This window comes from Schistocerca piceifrons, chromosome 2 (genome assembly GCF_021461385.2).
Source record: "Schistocerca piceifrons isolate TAMUIC-IGC-003096 chromosome 2, iqSchPice1.1, whole genome shotgun sequence".
Taxonomy (NCBI): Eukaryota; Metazoa; Arthropoda; class Insecta; order Orthoptera; family Acrididae; genus Schistocerca; species Schistocerca piceifrons.
Window position 1 is genome coordinate 706,949,736 of NC_060139.1, and position 18,038 is coordinate 706,967,773.

At 39.4% G+C, this 18,038-nt stretch overlaps 1 protein-coding gene across 1 annotated transcript in view; it reads left to right on the top strand.

Annotated features, from left to right (window-relative positions):
- The window catches only part of LOC124775767 (rho guanine nucleotide exchange factor 12), a 1,141,602-nt gene that overhangs the window by 929,591 nt on the left and 193,973 nt on the right, over positions 1 to 18,038 (top strand). The window contains exon 27 of the mRNA XM_047250599.1: positions 6,362 to 6,608. Within this exon, the coding sequence (XP_047106555.1) occupies positions 6,362 to 6,608 (247 nt within the window). The remainder of the gene's footprint in view (positions 1 to 6,361; positions 6,609 to 18,038) is intronic.

Below are 18,038 nucleotides of genomic sequence, written 5' to 3' on the forward strand. Positions count from 1 at the left end.
CTTGAATGCAGGTTAATTCAAAGGAAGGCGAACATGAAATCGGGATCACCTCTTACAAATTAAAAGTGAACAATGATCTTAAATCAATATATTGTCTGCTTAACTCATACAAAAATGCTTGCATTTGACAGCACTCGCAAGGTGTCCGTCTACACACAACCAAGACAAGAGAAGAAGTGAAGACGAATAAAAAATTAACAAAAGAGCGTATCTTGTCGTCTCTTTAGATAATTTTGTTATATTTCTTTGCATTCAAAACTTACACAGAGAAATTAGTATTTTATGGGTACATTATAAAAAATCTGTATCATTCAAGTTTTACATGTCTCTCCTTTATAATAAATACTGTTTTTTAAGTGTTTTCTTATTACCTCACTGGGGACGCTATACCAGATAAATTGTGTTTGAGTTGTTGTATTAAGTCTCTATATTCTTGCATCTGATGGTAAATTGGGTCCTGCCTACTGTGAGCTTATGTAAAATGCTTTGTTCAGAACGGTTCCTCCTAAATTATATAACTCAAATTGTCTTTAATTCTGGCAATTAGTGCAGATGGTTAATGATCAATCTCTCACATTACTTGTAGAATAGACAAGTTTCAGTTAATCAGATATAACAAGCATTGCTATATCAAGTACATTCTGTAATTGCTAGCTTACTATTAAAACTTGAAAGCTGATATTAGGAGGAGGAAGGATGAAACTGATGGAAAATTGTTTCTACATATAAAGTGGATAATTTGAGGGCATTCGCAAAGTAAGGTCTCCCATATTTGTAAATATACAAACAACTGTTTGTTTTACATGATACTTGCATCATCTTAGAGATGGAAAAAAAATCATTGCTTTTATTCAATGCATTTTGAGTAGATGCTGCAGTAGTTCTACAGTGCCCAGGTCATACTCCCAGCTCACTGCCATGTCCTTCAGGAAGCATTGAAACTTAGCTTTCACCTAGCAGAACCGCTGCCCTGACAAATATTCTTTCAACTTCGGGAAGAGGTGGTAGCTACTCGACACAACATGCAAACTGCATGTTGGAAGGGTGGTGGTGATCCAACCAAAGTTTTTGTGTGAGATTGACAGTCTGATAGGCGATGTGTGAACAGGCATTTTCGTGGAGAATCCTTAAGCCCTTGCTCAGTATTGTTCTTCTCTGCTTCTAAATTGCCCTTCAGAGTTTTTCCAGCACCATTTGGCATTTATTGTTGTTCCAGGAGGCAGGAAATCAACAAATAGTGTATCCCCTTCCAGTCACAGAACACAGTTGCCAAGACTTTACCAGCACACTGTGTTCATCGAATTTTCATGGTTGTAACAGACACAGAGTGTCAGCCACCACTGGCATGACCTACCCCTCCCCCTGTCAGGTGCGAAGTGGAATGCCCTGGCTTTGTTACTCGTGACGATGAAGTTCAAGAAGTCATCCTTCCTATCTGCACAATAGCTAAGAAAGGAACAGGAGGAATTAACATGTTGCTGTTTGTGGCCTTCTGTTAGTACACACATTTTCCAACTTGCACAGTTTTCCTGATATTACAAGTTTTCTGTTAAATCCTGTGGATGGTGGTTCAGGAAACCACAGAAACCAAAATGTAAGTCAGTCATCCAGAGTGATCCTCCGATAATTATGCATAGTTTCTCTGACTTTCGTGACTGTTTCGTTGGAAATTTACACCCTACTACACATTTCAGTGTTGTGGATTCCACTGCGACCAGCTGTAGACATTGTACACCACTCGCGAATGTTTTTCATACCAATGCACGACTGTCCATACAGTTCAGTCAATTGGTGATGAATTTCAGCTTTTTTAACACCTTTTGCATTCAAAATTCGAATAACTGTGTGAACATCGGACTTGGCATCAGTATTCAATGGGAGCTGCACTTTGAATAGCTGCCAACCCTAGAGTGAGCATCCGAACAAAGTGCACGTTTGCTTATTTGGGAGTGGAGACAGTGATCCTTTCAACATTGTGGCCAACAACTGCGTTGACAGTTTCTCCGTGCCTCCAAAAAAAAAGAGACCTTTTGGGATTGCTCTCGTATTTTGAAAATTGATATGGCAGAAATTGAGACAATATGGGATGAGCAGAAAGTTCCACAAGGTGTTCATACTATAATCTTTTTCAAATAAGATGGTTGTAAACACAAATGAGCAGAATTCTATTTTAAAAAAAGCAGTGAATTTGACATATCTTACCTTGATATAAGTTTAGCATAATGTATCAAGTGTGCCAGTATGAAAGCTGTGAAGTTTGGTCTGTCAGCACATTTAATGTAATTGCAAGTGATGACAGCATCCAGTGCAACTAGCTGATGCATGTTCCAGCAATTTGTATATTAGTGGAAGAACAGCAGTCATTACAAACCTTATGGTATCTAGTTCCTCTGTCATGGAATTAAAACAAAACTTTTGTGAAAATGTTTTTTTGTGATGTCCAGATCTGAACAGGTAAAAACAGTTTTGTTGTTGAAGAAAATTTTTTATTGAAGACACAAGTATTCTCTTGGAAATGAAGTAGTGTGAAGCCATTGTGAATTATGCGTTTCGGAACACTGAGACAAGTCTCAAGTAGTGATTGTCCGACAAGGATGAATGTTGATAGATACTCCATATGAAGTGCTGTTCTGTGATTTGCAGAGGTGGCTAATAGGTAAAAAAAATAGTTTGGAGGCTGTTCAACAAGAAATGCTGCTACTCACGGAAATAGACAAAAGTTGTAGAGGCTTTACACTGATAACAGACATTCACAAATGTGTAATAGTGGGAAAGCATTGGCAGGAACAATCACAAGGAACAATTTTGTAAACACAGAGATGGTTCTGTGAGATAAGTATTATATACTAATCACAAATGAACTGACTGTAGCGACAAGGCCTAACCTAAAGAATACTGCTGTTTTTAATTGCTTTCCAAAATGGATGTGTAAATTTCTGAACCAGTTAATTTCAAATAACTTTGGCATTTTTATGTTTTAATGGCCATAATAGGATCAGGTAGTCTACACTGACATAGCAGTGAAAATTATACCCAATAACATGCTGGTTGAAAGTCACATTTTTCACATAAACAAGTGCTTCAGGAGGCAGCCTTACTAAAAATCAGATCAGTAATTTAACAATAAAAAAATAAGCATTAAAATAAACATGATATCAGGTGTCAAAGGGGGAGCAGATTGCAGTTTGGATCACTTTCCAGTCAAAACTAAATTAACACTCTCAAGAAAGAAATTGCCAAAATGTTATTCCCAAGTTTCAGTATAGTAAAGACCCTAACAACCTCAATCAATACATTGAGATACAACTTACAAAGTGGAGATAAAAGATAAACTGAAAAATCACGATAAAGCCCAGGTAATTTTTTAAAAACAAAAGTGTGATCTAACAAACCATTCAAACTATAGAGAACTAGCGGTGCTGTACGCAAGTGAAAAAATGTTGTGAAACATAAATCTAACAAGGATAAGACCATACACTGAAGGTTCCCTAGATCAGGCCTGTTCACCGATCTGCTCATGCAAGCTGGCTCACACACACACCTCAACAGTGAGAAACCAGCCAGCCCATACTGAATAATGGAAGGGGAGGATTAGGCAAGTGGAGAAGGAATTGCAACAAAGCACCTTGACAAACTGTTCTCAGAGAGTGTATTCTATGGCCACTAATAGTTCTGTGAAGGTATATCACTTAACAGTGGCTAATTAATGCCTTTCATGGCAAATTTATTTCCTAAAGCAGTGACGCACTGATCAGAAATGACAATGAAATGAAATTCACACTTCTTTTAATTTGTGAGGCAAAGAACACTGCCAACTAAGTACGAAACATGATACTTGCTACGACTGATGTTGCCTTATGGTGAATGTCGTTTTCGGACGATATTTAAATTGACATCAACTTGTATTTTGTGATTATTTTATTCACACACAAAACACAAAAACATTGTATGTAAATGTGTTCTGCTTGCTTTGCTTTTCATTAAAGTATCAATATCTGGTACAATTTTGTGGGCACTGCTAATTCGAAGATAAGCTTTTAAATTGAAGTCAGTCAGTGAGCTTCTGTGGGTAGGTTTCGTGCTCTTTACTGTGGAAAAAAAGTTGCTCACACAAATATGTAGATATACATGTTGACATAATTACAGCTGCAAGATTGTGAAGTTGCAGATATTTATGTTGAAGAAAATTTTTATATGGGTCTAGAATACTTAGTTCGTTGTGAAACTCATCACTCAACTTTGTCACACTGCAGGTTCTAACCGTAGGTAGATGTCCTGCAATAATATTGTTGTGTGACCTTCACTTTGAAATTCCTAACTCAGCCATAATGCTGCTTTTCATCAGTTTTAAAAGATCTACTCTCCACTTTATGTACTGTGCCATTAAGCATATTCTCCTGTGTTTAAAAATACTTAACATATTGTCATTTCTCTGGAGAGAGCACACAGTTCGCACTTCCCTCTGCAATGCATAATGACTGCTGCAGCATCATTTTACCGTGAGCGCTCACAACCCAGAAGGCGAGGGAGTGAGAGGTACTCATGCATGCTTAGTCACCGTCTGAACAGGCCTGCTCTAGATTATGCCCAGTGTGTGTTTACACCAAACATTTCCAGTGTTGACAGTGTTTGAGAAGACGTTCAGAGAAGAAATAAGAATTTGATGAAGTTGTTTCTATGTTTCTCACATATTCTAAAAAAAACTGTAGGCAGTTCCAGTAGGTAATATCCATGGAATGTGTGAAAGAACTCAGCATTCCTAACAAGCTGATAAATTTAATAAATTTTTTCCTGTAATAATCAAAATTTAAGAGTATATTTCATCTTCACATGCAATCCATAAAATACTAACGCCATGCAAATTAGTAAGAAAACTTATACAAAACTCAACGAAATTAATTCCTGTGCACCTTGCTAATCTCAGACAACTCCATGAAAGCAGAAATCATACTATGAATTCAAAGGGCTAACAATATTGCTATGGTTGTATTGCAATTGCCAAAGGGAAATCTAAATTGCACAAATACAAATAATTAAGTGTATCAGGTTTAAGTTACGGGTGTGAGATGTGGACTTTGACAGAAAGCGAGTAAAATAAAATCATATTTGAACACAAAATAAAAATAAAATCTAGGAAGATCTCATATTAATTTGTTATTTTTTTTTTTTTAAAAAATCATAAAGGACAACAATTAGTAGGTGGGAAACCACATACAAAATAATAAAAGATGGACCGAAGAAAGAGAATACACAGGAAAAAATTGGGAGCTGCATGCAAACTCGTATAACTGAATCAAAGAACTTCATGTGACACAGTAACACAACAATAATAGTAATAGTAATTAATTATCATGTGGTTGTAAAGATTGGTTGATTCCATAAATCCTGACAAGGAAAAAGTTGTCTTCAAAATAAAACTATGTTCAGGTATTCAGGCGTACTTGGAGGATGCCATGCCTGCGACACTTGCAGCAAACAAGGTTTGACAAAGTGGTAGATTCCCAAGGAACCAAACTGTCTGTCATGCTAAGAGTTTAGTGCAAAGACACATTTTTGATCTTGGAAACAACCCTTGTGTTCAGATAGATTTAATCAAAGTTGATCAACCCACAATTTATTACAGTTGTGGTCCAGTTTTTCACTGCAAAAAGTCACATTTGAGGTTCTACAAATAAGCAATAAGACATATGCTGCAAATTTCCAGCATAAAATAATTTGTTTCTAAATAAATGATTCCACATAAAGTGACAAGAGAACAATATGTTTAATTAGTTATTTTCTTAATTATTGAGTTATTTTCTTAATTATTTTTATTTGACCTGATCAGTTTTTGGTTAGAGACATTTGATGCCACTTCGATGACTTAAGCATCCATGATGATGAAAGATCATTACAACACACGTAACCAGTCACAGGTGAAGAAAATTTTTGCTCCTTCTGGGAATTGAACGTGGGGCTCTCTGATAATGTGTCAGCAAATGTAAGCACACGACATAAACTGCTGACACAGCTTAGAGAGAGCAGTGTGAATGGCGTATTGAAGCCTAAGGAAAGAAACCTACTATACATATCAATTTTCAATTTGAATTTAAAGTGAACATCAGAGATCAGGAATGTAGTGTCGTAACATGTTCATAAAACACACATTAAAGCTGACACTGCACCTGCGTAAACGGGAGTTTACAGTGTCTGCATTTAGAACTTAGACACACCAGTATAACAGACAATGTAACGGCCTAATGAATTGCTATGTTTATTAAGTCAAAGTGCAAAAATATTGAGGATAATGGGAATTTTTTGTAGATTTCATTTTTTCTCATAAAACTGTAGTTGTTACTTTCGATAAATTTTTGTTTTACAGAACTTGGACCTGACAAAACATAAACTTATTTATGAAGGCCCTCTTAATTGGAGGATCAGTAATCGCCAGAAGCTGATAGACCTCCATGTGCTGCTGTTGGATGATGTTATAATTCTCCTGCAGAAGCAGGATGAAAAATACTGCCTCAAATTCTACAACACAATAACTAGTGGCAGCAGTGAACGAATGCCCACTCTCAGCCCAGTCATCAAGGTCTCAACAGTGCTCGTCAGGCACAATGCTGTCGGTGAGTAATGGATGATAGTTATTTCAGCACATCAAACACTATTCACTGCACAGCATTTTTACCTTAAACAATTCTAAGAGTGAATAGTATGTATTTGTGTTCCCTTTTTTTTTTACTGAAATAGCTGGAAAGAAAACTTCAATCCCGAATTTGAACTGATAACAACACACAATTTTATGCTGTGACTTTTTCAATTTTATAAATAAAGATAATTACCTGTTCATCTAATTCTGATGGATGTATAAGAACATTCTTTAAGTGATAATTTGCTGGTTGTTATAGTTAGTTCATTTGCTTGTGCCTTTGTCTCACAGTTTTCGCAGGGACAGCATGGTTACAGTTCGATTTGGCATGGTTAATTTGAAGGGGTGGACGGATGCCCTTCCTGCCGCCACCCCATACCCCCCCAGGACAAGAATCAGTGTACCCCAGCTGTCTGCATCTGGTGTAAATCATGAAATAGTGTGAATGTGTTTCAAATGTCTACGAGTCGTGTAACTGAGGTGGGACATGGTGACCAGCCCAGTATTCACCTAGTGGGATGTGGAAAACCCTAAAAACCACATGCAGTCTGGCTGGCTCACCAGCCCTCGTCATTAATCTGCCTGGCGGCTTAGATCTGGGGCCGGCGGGCCTACCAGAGTCCAGGAAGCAGCGCATTAGTGCTCTCGGCTAACCTGGCGGGTTGGTTTTTGTTGTTAATTAGGGGACCTAAAAAGAGTTATTAGGGAATTCTGTTTGCAATATTGTCACTGCGAGGTAGATAAGTTTTTTACATTTAACATACACAATTAAATTGTGAAACAAATAGTACGTTGCCATCAGGTAATTAACTCATATTCCATTAATTAACTTGAAGTTTTTTGTGCAGTTTCTAAGCTCGTTAAGAAACAGTTTAAAGCAGATGATAAACGCAAATGCTTCTGTATGTCTGTAATCACAACTGACCCAGTTGGACTGAAAAGAGAGATTACCAGATTGTTATCTGAACTTAAGGCTCTACTTTGCCATCTGACTTTGACATTTCTTGTTGGGCAACATTGTTTCCCGTACGCTGGTAGTTCAACATGGCTTCATGTTCCTGCTTTATTTGGTTCACAGTCTACCCTCCAATTTGTCAACTTGCCTCGCAGTAGCTTCTTTCTACATGCATCTTGATCTTCCCCCACATTTATTTCCAGTTGGGGAGGCATACCGACCCTAATTCCATCTCCCCCTCCCCTCCCCCCCCCTACCCCCAGCAAACTGACAAGATCTAGTGTGCTAACCAGTGTAGATGTGGTTTGTAGGCAGTTTCCGACATGCCACTAAGTGAATGCTGTGCTGGTGCCCCCTCTAGAATCAGATAACACTACACAGACGTTCAGAACAAGTTTACTCTATTCACACATTGACTACGTAGACTGATTCCATCCTGGGGGCGGAGGCTGGGGGGTTGGGGGGGTTAATAGGAGACTGGTGACCTTGGACATTTAGTCTTCTTAAATCCTTAATCAACAGCAGGAGTCCATATTTATTCCTCCACCTCACTTAATGAAAACTGACATCAAAATTCTAAGAGTATGCGGCAGATTGGACGGGGCTACTCTGTGAGGTTATAAACTGGAGACTAAATGGAATAAACTGGAAAAAAAAGTTGTGTATCTATTAAGGAGATGGGATCTTCATAAACTGATGGAATCGGAGGTTTTGAGTTTGAGGGAGCATTTGGCTGAAATGTAGAGGGGGGGAGGGGGGGGGGGGGGGAATATAAAAGATGATGAGTGGTTAGGCTGAGAAATCAAATAGGGTAGGCAGCAGAGGATAACATTCTTAAAAAGCAGGACATGGCAGAAATACTTGAGTAACACAGAAGATATTGAATTTGACAAAAACATAAAACATTAAAAATATATCAAATGAAGCCGATGAAAGGTAATAAAGGTAATACAGGCATCTGAAGAAATGCGAAACGGCTAACAGGAATGGCTAGGGCACAAAAGCAGGGCTGAAGAAGAATGTACAACTAGTGAAAAAGACATACAACACCTATAGGGATATGAGACACCTTTGGAGAAGAGAGAAGCAACTGTGTGAATATCAAGAGCACAGATGGCAAGCCAATAAAGAAGGGAAAGCTGAAGGATGGATGGAATATGTAGAGGCTATATTAGGGATACAAATTGGACAGTACCATAGAAAGGGAAGTAGATGAAGGGATAGAAGATACAGTGAAAATAACGTCACAGAGCACCAAAGGCTGTGAGTGGAAACAAGGCCCCATGAGTAGACTAAATTGAGTCACAAGTATTTCGACTGTTGGGAGAGCCATGCTTGACAGAATTGTAAACCTGATGTGGAAGACATGAGACATCCAAAATATCCCCATGCTTCAGGAAGAACGTAATCGTTCCAGTGAAAGCAAGTGTCACTGGTGTGAATATTACCAGAATCTCAGTTCAGTAAGTCATGATTGCAAAATAAGAGCAGGATTATTTAGAGAGGAATGGAAAATATGGTAGAATCTGACCTTAGGAAGATAGAAGATATGTTTGGGTTGCAAAGAAATGGAGAACCGCAAGACCCAATGCTGATGCAGTGACTTCTCTTAAAAGATAGGTTAAGGCAAGGCAAGCTTGTGTTCATAGGATTTGTAGACGTAGAGAAACCTTTCAGCTGGACTACACTTGCCAAAATTTTGAAGATAGCAAGAGTAAAATACAGAGAGTGAAACTTTATCTACAACTGCTACAGAAATCAGATGGCAATTACACAGGCAATTACACACAGTCAAGGATTTGAAAGGGAAGCAGTAGTTGACAAGGGTGTGAGACAGGATTGTAACCTGCCACTGATGTTATTCAATCTATACACTGAGCAAGCAGTGAAGGAAATCAATGAGAATTTAGGGAAAAAAAATTAAGTTGAGGGAAAACAAATATAAACTTCATAATTTCCCAATGGTGTACTTGCCGAAGATGGCAGATTACTTGGGAGAGCAGTTGAACAGAATGGATAGTGTCCCAAAAAGGTATTACGTGAGGAACATCACCAAGTGTACAAGTATAGTGGAATATAGCTGAATTGAATCAGGGTAAACCAAGGGAATTGAAGTTGGAAATTACACAGTAAAAGAAGTCATTACATTTGCTATTTGAGCAGCAAAGTAATGGATTATGGCTGAAGTAGAGGTGTTACAAAATACATACTGACAGTAGAAAGAAAAGCATTTCAGAAAAAAACAGGCATTTATTTGCATCTAATAAAAATTCAAGTGTTAGGAAGTCTCTTCTGGAGGTATTTGCTTGGAGTGTAGCCTTTTACAAAAGTTAAACATGGACTGTAAGCAGTTGAAGCAATAGTAGAAAATGTGGCTTTTCATGCTTTTGCATTGGATGTGTTACAAATACACTTATTGGGTTTGCTGCCAGATCATATTCTGTAAATACCGCAATATTTCATTGATGCAATTGCTTGACATCTTCAAGTGGTGGTAGTTGCTGCTGTCACAACTGCAAGACGTGACTGATGATGATCACATGTCGTCGTCAGAATTTTTTAGGCCATACGCATGCACAGCAAGATGTTTGCAGTTGCAGGAAAGCAGCGCTGCTGGTGTTCCCTGCTGGGAGCGGCAGAAAGGCCATCCGTGTTTGCAGTGTGGGCAATGACTGTGTTGCCAGATGTTGCTGTGGTTAAAAGCTGAATTAATTATCGAATCATGAATTGGAAGTTCTTGTTTTCTCTGCTTTGATTTAATGACAGCCAGTGTTGGATTCCTGGTGGCGCTTAGTTGAAAACCTGCATCCTTGCTGATAACACAGTCCACCGTACAGGTATGTGTGCATCCTTAACAACACAGTTCCAGAAAGATGACACTGGGGATAAAATTTCATTCTTTCCATAAAACATGCAAAGCTCTGTGTCCAGGCAGTGCCCCATATGTGTGTGACAATGTTGTTTAACGCAACATTCTTGCACGGTTCAACACGTCTGCCCCATATAAGATTTTCCACATTGGTGTGGGGTCTTACAAATGCCGTATCTCCTAAAGCCTAGGTTGTCTTCGAACAAACACGATAAATTTCTTAATATTACTGGTGGCACTTCATGTCTTGTCTTTTGACAGTTATTTCCAGTCTGGAGAACATGCTGCCAAATAGGGCAAGAATGCAGTTTCAGTGGGTGTCTCGTCATCTTCATTCACGTACCTGCTTTGAATTTGCTTTGAACAGAATGAATGGCGTATCTGCCTGTTGGAATAGCCGTTGTGTTGGAATACTGCTCTGGGATATTGTAGCTCAGCAGGTAGACGGTCAACATCTATGAACACACATGCTCTATGCACCAAACAGCTTAGTACACTACCACTTTATGCAGGGTGGTAACAACTTGTGGCCACAAAAGGGATTGAGATTTCCAGTTATGCGCCACCTGGAATCTAGCACTGGCTGCCATTAAACCAAAACAGGGAGAACGAGAACATCTGATCCGTGACTTCTTGCAATGAAATGCTGAGATTCAATTCAGCTCTTAACCACAGGAGCATCCTGCAGCACAGCCATTGCCCACAACGCACACGCAGAAGGCCTTACTGTGACTCCCAGCTTGGGGGCACTAGAAGCTCTGCTTTCCTCCAACTGCGAGCATCTCATTGCGCACACTTACATTGCCTGCTCCCAACCTGATAAATTTTGATGCCACCACGTGATTATCAGTAGTAGCATCTCGGCGTAGTGACAGTAGCAACTACCACCACCTGAAGATGTCTAGCAGTTGTATTCAATGAAATACTGTGGGATTAACACAACACAATCCAGCAGCAAATCTGAGGAGATTATTCGTAAGAATAGAACATTTTGAGACCTGGTAGAGGAGGAGTAGGAGTAGGAGAGTTACAGTAATCTGAATGTTATTTTGCCTCCAGTTCTGTAAATGGGAATAAGTGGTACCAGTAACTCAATGTTTTACTGTAATATTCAGTGCTACAAGTATGTGTTCCTGTGAAATCAAAGTTGTACTGAAGATAAGATGTCAGGTGCATATTAATGTTGATTGTTGATACGCAAAGAGTACTTGTTGTTATTGTTGTTGTGGTCTTCATTTCAAAGAGTAGTTTGACGCAGCTCTTCATCTCAGAGTAACTACTGCAACCTACATCCCTCTGAATCTGCTTACTGTATTCATCTCTTGGTCTCCCTCTACTTGCTTCCCTCCAGTACTAAATTGGTGATCCCTTCATATCACAGAATGTGTCCTACTATCCGATCCTTTCTGGTCAGGTTGTACCACAAATTTCTCGTCTCCCCAATTCTATTCAGTTTATCCTCATTAGTTACGTGACCTAACCATCTAATCTTCAGCTTTTTTTCTGTAGCACCACATTTGAAATGCTTCTATTCTCTTCTTGTATAAGCTGTTTATTTTCCATGTTTCACTTCCATACATGACTACGTGCCATACAAATACTTTCAGAAACGTCTTCCTGAGACTTAAAGCTATACTTGACATTAACAAATTCTTTTCTTCAGAAATGCTTTTCTTGCCATTGACAGTCCACAATTTTATGTCCTCCCTACTTCGATCATCATCAGTTATCTTGCTTTCCAAATACCAAAACTCATTTATTGCTTTAAGTGTCTCACTGCCTGATCTTATTCCCTCAGCATCACCTGGTTTGACTGCATTCCATTATCCTTGTTCTGATTATCTCAATGTTCATCTTATATCATCCTTTCAAGACACTGTCCATTCCGTTCCGCTGCTCTTCTAAGTTCTTTGCTGTCTCTCCAAAATTGCAATGTCGTCAGTAAGCCTCCAAGTTTTTATTTCTTCTGCCTGGACTTTAATTCCTACTCTGAGTTTTCCTTTTGTTTCCGTTACTGCTTGCTCTGTATATAGATCGAATAACATCAGAGAATGGCCCTGTCTCACTCCCTCCCCAACCACTGCTTCTCTTTCATGCCCCTTGACTCTTGCAACTGCCATCTGGCTTCTGTACAAATTGTAAATAGCCTTTCGCCCCCTGTATTTTACCCCTGCCACTTTCAGAATTTGAAAGAGAGTATTCCAATCAACATTGTCAAAAGCTTTCTCTAAGTCTACCAGTGCTATAAACTTAGATTTCTCTTTACTTAACTTATCTTCCATGAGAAGTCATAGGGGCAGTATTGCCTTGCGTGTTCAGAAATTACTCCGGAATCCAAACTGACCTTTCCGGAGGTCGGCTTCTACCAGTTTTTCCATTCTTCTGTAAATGATTCATGTTAGTATTTTGCAGCTGTGACTTATTAAACTGATAGTTTGATAATATTCACACCTGTCAGCATCTGCTTTCTTTGGAACTGGGATTATTATATTTTTCCTGAAGTCTGAGGGTATTTCTCCTGTCTCGTACATCTTGTTCATCAGATGGAAGAGTTTTGTCATGGCTGGCTCTCCCAAGACTATTGGTAGCTCTAACAGAATGTTGTCTACTCCTGGTGTCATGTTTCAACTTAGGTCTTCCAGTGCTTTGTCAAATTTTTTACGCAGTATCGTACCTCCTATTTCATCTTCATCTACATGCTCTTCCATTTCCATAATATTGTCCTCTAGTACATCGCCCTTGTATAGACCCTCAGCTTTCTGCTTTCCCTTCATTGCTTAGGACTGGTTTTCCATCTGAGCTCTTGATATTCTTGCGTTCAGCCGTTCGCACTACTAGAGTAGGCGTCATGTAACTTGGTGGGTGAGGACTTGGATGCTCAGTAACACAGAAGTCACATGACCTGCTGACCAATAGGAGTCAGTCAGCTGTAGTGAGCACCCAATTTAATGTCATTCTGTGCAGAGCAGGTTTACGACTGGTTTTAGCATTGTGTGTGGTGCTTTTTCGGAAGTTATTGCAAGGTATTGTGGTAATATGAATGGCAACAGCAAATATCACCCAGTATTACACAGGCAGGTGAGAGAAATAATATTTTGCATGTATCAGTTCTTTAGACGGGAGCTGGAAGTGGCAGCCACAACTGACAAAAAAGCATTGCATATGTTGCCAAGTGCCAAGAACAAACAGCTAAGGCATGTGGTATCAGTTTGAGAACTGTACAACAGATTGCCAGTGAAGCCAAAGAGAATGAATCACGTATTTTTAAGTCACCTGGTAAGCACCGAAATCGAAAGAAATTCGTAAGTGAGCTCGACAATTTCAGCAGGAATGTATTACAGCGCAAAATATTTGACATGTATAGCCAAGGTAAATATCCTACGGCAGATAAATTACCGTATGTTCCTGCATGAAAGAAGCTGAAAGTTTCAACTGCAGCGAATCTGCCATGCACAGAATATTAGGGGAGAAGGGATTTAAATACAGAAACAGCAATGATGGAAGAAAACTGCTCTTACAGAGAAGTGACATTGTAGCAGCAAGAACTGTGTTCTTGAGAGAAATGCACGAGATAAAACAAGCCGGAAAATCATGTATTTATTATCTTGATGAAACATACGTTCACCAGAACAATTCAAGACTAGTGTGCTGGAAGACAAGTGATGATGTTGGTGGCCTGAAGGTTCCTGTGGGAAAAGGGAGACGCCTTATTGTGCTTCACACTGGTTCTGCAGAGACAGGCTTCATACCAGAGAGTAAATTAATATTTAAAACATCGAAGACCAAGGAATCAGATGACTATCGCTTTGAAATGACCTATGCTTTCTTCACGCGGTTGTTTGTGTAACAGCTACTTCCGGACATGGAAGAGAATTCTGTTATTGTCATGGACAACGCAAGCGTGCACTCTGTACAAGTGAATAAGGCTCCTACTTCAAATACCAAGAAAGATGAAATTGTTTCATGGTTGTCATCTAATGGAATTCCTCACACAGCATCACAGACCAGGGCAGAGTTACTCATGCTCGTAAGTGCATACAAGCTTAAATACCACACTTAAGAGATACATGAACTGGCAAGACAGCTTGGTCACAGAGTAATCTTGTTACCTCCATATCACTGCCACTACAATCAATTGAGCTGGTATGGGTGCAAGTTAAAGCCCATATCTAAGAAAGAAGCAGTACCTTCTGAGTTGCTGACTTGGAAAGACTCATTTTTTTCTGTTGTTGGTCTTTTTCTCTTGTGGGTTCACATGTTCCTTATCTTAAGCTTTTGCTGATAATCTTTGTTTTTTTCTTACTTTTTCATTTGGGGCATTGTGCTCTGGGATATCTGGAAGAGTAATTTTCAGGTCTCCTTTACCTTTTTTAAACTGGTGAACCACACCCATTGGGCTTTCTTATGTTGCAAGTATGTTAACATCCTTTTAGATACCTTCACTGCGTACATTCGCGTTACATGGCCATAAGAGGCAATCCTCCGCCTTTTGAATAATCTTAATCTACATCTACATACGCACTCCGCAAGCTACCACTCAGTGTGTAGCAGAGGGTATGCTGTACTGTTACTGGCCATTACGTTTCCTGTTCCACTCGCAGATAGAGCGATGCCTGTGTATGAGACCTGATTTCTCATACCATATCTGTGTGGCCCCTACACAAAATGTGTGTTAGCGGCAGTAGAATCACTTTGCAGTCACCTTCAAATGTCAGTTCTCAGACCTTACTCAGTAGTGTTCTTCTCCGGGGATTTCCACTTGAGTTCCCAAAGCGTACCCACAACACTTGCATGCTGATTGAACCTACCAAAAACAAATCTAGGAGCTTGCCTCTGAACTGCTTTGATGCCTTCTTTCAATCTGACCTGGTGCAATGCTCACAAAATTGAGCAGGACTCAAGAGTACTCTCACTAGCATCCTGTATGTGGTCTCCTTTCAAATTCTCCCTATAAACTAAACTCGACCACTCTCCTTCCCTACCACAATCCTCTCATGCTTGCTTTATTTCGTATCACTTTGCAACATTATGCCCAGCTATTTAAACACTGTGACCGTGTCAAACAGGACACTACTAACGCTGTATCCGAACATTACAAGTTTGTTTTTCCTACTCGTCTGCATTAAATTACATATTTCTACATTTAGGGCCAGCTGCCATTCATCACACCAACTAGAAATGTCTATGTCATCTTTTATCATCATAGTCACTGATCTTCGACATACTTACGTAGTTCATGGCTGTGATGTGTTCTGTAGTGTCTCTCCCCTCCCCTTTTTTTCCATCAACACAAGGATTTTTCTCAAAGTATTTCTTTATTTGGCTTCAGGTCTTTCCATTGGACATTTCTTTTTCATTTAAGTCCCTCTGCCACATACAGAACCTCCAGTCAAATAACAGTACTTAGGCATTTAAGGACATTGATCTATTATTGCAGATGTATGTAGTTAGTGGGGTACCTTCAGGTTGATAATGCATGTCACAAAGTCTTCTTTCTCTGATGGGTTAGTCTCAATCTATTCACCTTGATGTTGGGTAACAATGGTTGCAGTGACCTCCTTTTGGATCTACTAGTCAGTGGCCCCAGAGTAAAGCTGGTGTAATCAAGGCTGAAACTTGGTTTCATCAGTAATATTTTTTTACAATCTCATATGGTAACTTAACCAGAGAACTTTCATGTAAATTCATATGCAGGCTTCCAGTGTATGCAAAGAAATCATTATAACAAAAGAACTTGACATTTTATATTGCCAGGTAAATATGTAACAGATGGACACACACTCCAAGATAGTCACCATTTCATGACCAGTGTCGAGTCGTGTGGCTCATACACACCTGTGACAGGAGGGTACACCTATCAAGACATGGTGGCAAACTATGCAGTTGCACAGATGCCTCCTGACATCATTTTCCAGCTGGATGGTGCCCCACCACATTATCATGTGGATGTGTACCACATTTCTCGTGGAGACATTTCCTGAGTGTTACCGCTGCCACCTCCACCCCCCCCCCCCCCTCCCTCCCTCGCAGTCTCCTGATATGACTCTACTGGACTACAGTGCATGAGTGTTTATCAAGGAGTTGTTTGCAGAAGAAGGGTCCAATACCTGGTACATTTGAGACAGCTGGTATATGTCACAGTAGGGGCCATAACACGTGTCATACTTACGAACATTTGGTGATAAGTCTAAAATTGTTCCAGTATATGTAGAGCTGCAAATGGTGCCCACACTCAGTTGTACAAACATGCATAAAAGTCTTTGAGCTCCTTTTTACAATGATGTGCAAATAAAGTTAGAAACCTTAATAGCTACAGAAATACACACAAATATTTTTGAATTGTTCATTTATTTCCACCATTTCAGATTATCTTCTCTGGGTGGGGGAAAAAAAATTGAATAATAGAAGCAACTATCCATGTGTTCTCTCACTCCTAATCTAATTTTAAGGGCATTGGATGTATCTCCCCTGAACTTCAGTTCGGAGGTGGTGTTGGTCATGCTTTTTGTCTTGTTATCTAGGCTAAATTCTTCAAGATTTGAAGTAGGGTAGTTCGATTAGTGAGGAACACACCTTCCTGAAAGTGAAGGTGGTCGTCACAAATCCCATGTTGCTGAGTGTCAGCTATGAAGGAATGGACTCAGATTCTTAATCTGCTGAGCACCTGGTCATCCCTTCCTGAAGCCCCATTGGTATTCTCCCAATTGTGGACCAGTTTGTTTTCCTGCCCTGTTCTGTAGAGCTTTTGAGAGGATATTGTAAATGGTTAGTGGGAGAGGGGTGTCTAGGTAGTTGCTTACATCGATTCTATCCCCATTCCAATGTAGTGGATGAATTACAGTAGAGGTCCATCTGCTAGAAAGTTGGCTGTTTCTCACTTTCCCAAATATCATGAATAATTGCAACAAGTTTATCAATTGCATTATCTCCTGCAGTCTTCCACAGTTCAGCAATTATCATATATTCACCCTGTTCCTTAGTGTCTTTCAGTGTTTGGATGATAATCTTGATTTAATCCTTCTTGAATGGAGACAGATCTATGAGGATGTTTGGATGTGATATCTGGAGCCTCAAACTTTAGGAGCTGTTAAAGATAAATGGATAGATTCTAGCAATTACCTTGATCACTATGGGCTGATTTTTTTCCCCTTCTGAAATCTCTGGACTATAGGCCCAAAGGGTTGTATAAGTTCAGAGTTGTTGTATGTCAGTTACATGTCCATTTTATCAAAATTATGTCATGTCTTATTTTTTTCGAAGTTTTGTTTGATTTGTACTAACTGATTCTTTTTAAATGTGTGTATGATTCGTCCTGCAGATAGTTTTTAATACAGAGTTTTTCATGTTTGGTGTGTTGACCCTGTTGGTTTCATTTTCCTGGAAATTCCATTTTTGCCAAACAACCTCTCTGCTGCATCACATTCATTACCCCAGTAAGAATGCTTTCTTAGCTGCTTTGAATATAGCTCCTTGCAGTTGTTCCTGTCTCCAGACTTGCAGTTTCCAACTAGTGGCTAAATACTTGGTTTCTCCTTCGCTTGTCTCCATCACATTTATAATTTTTTCTGGGACTGACCTCCTTG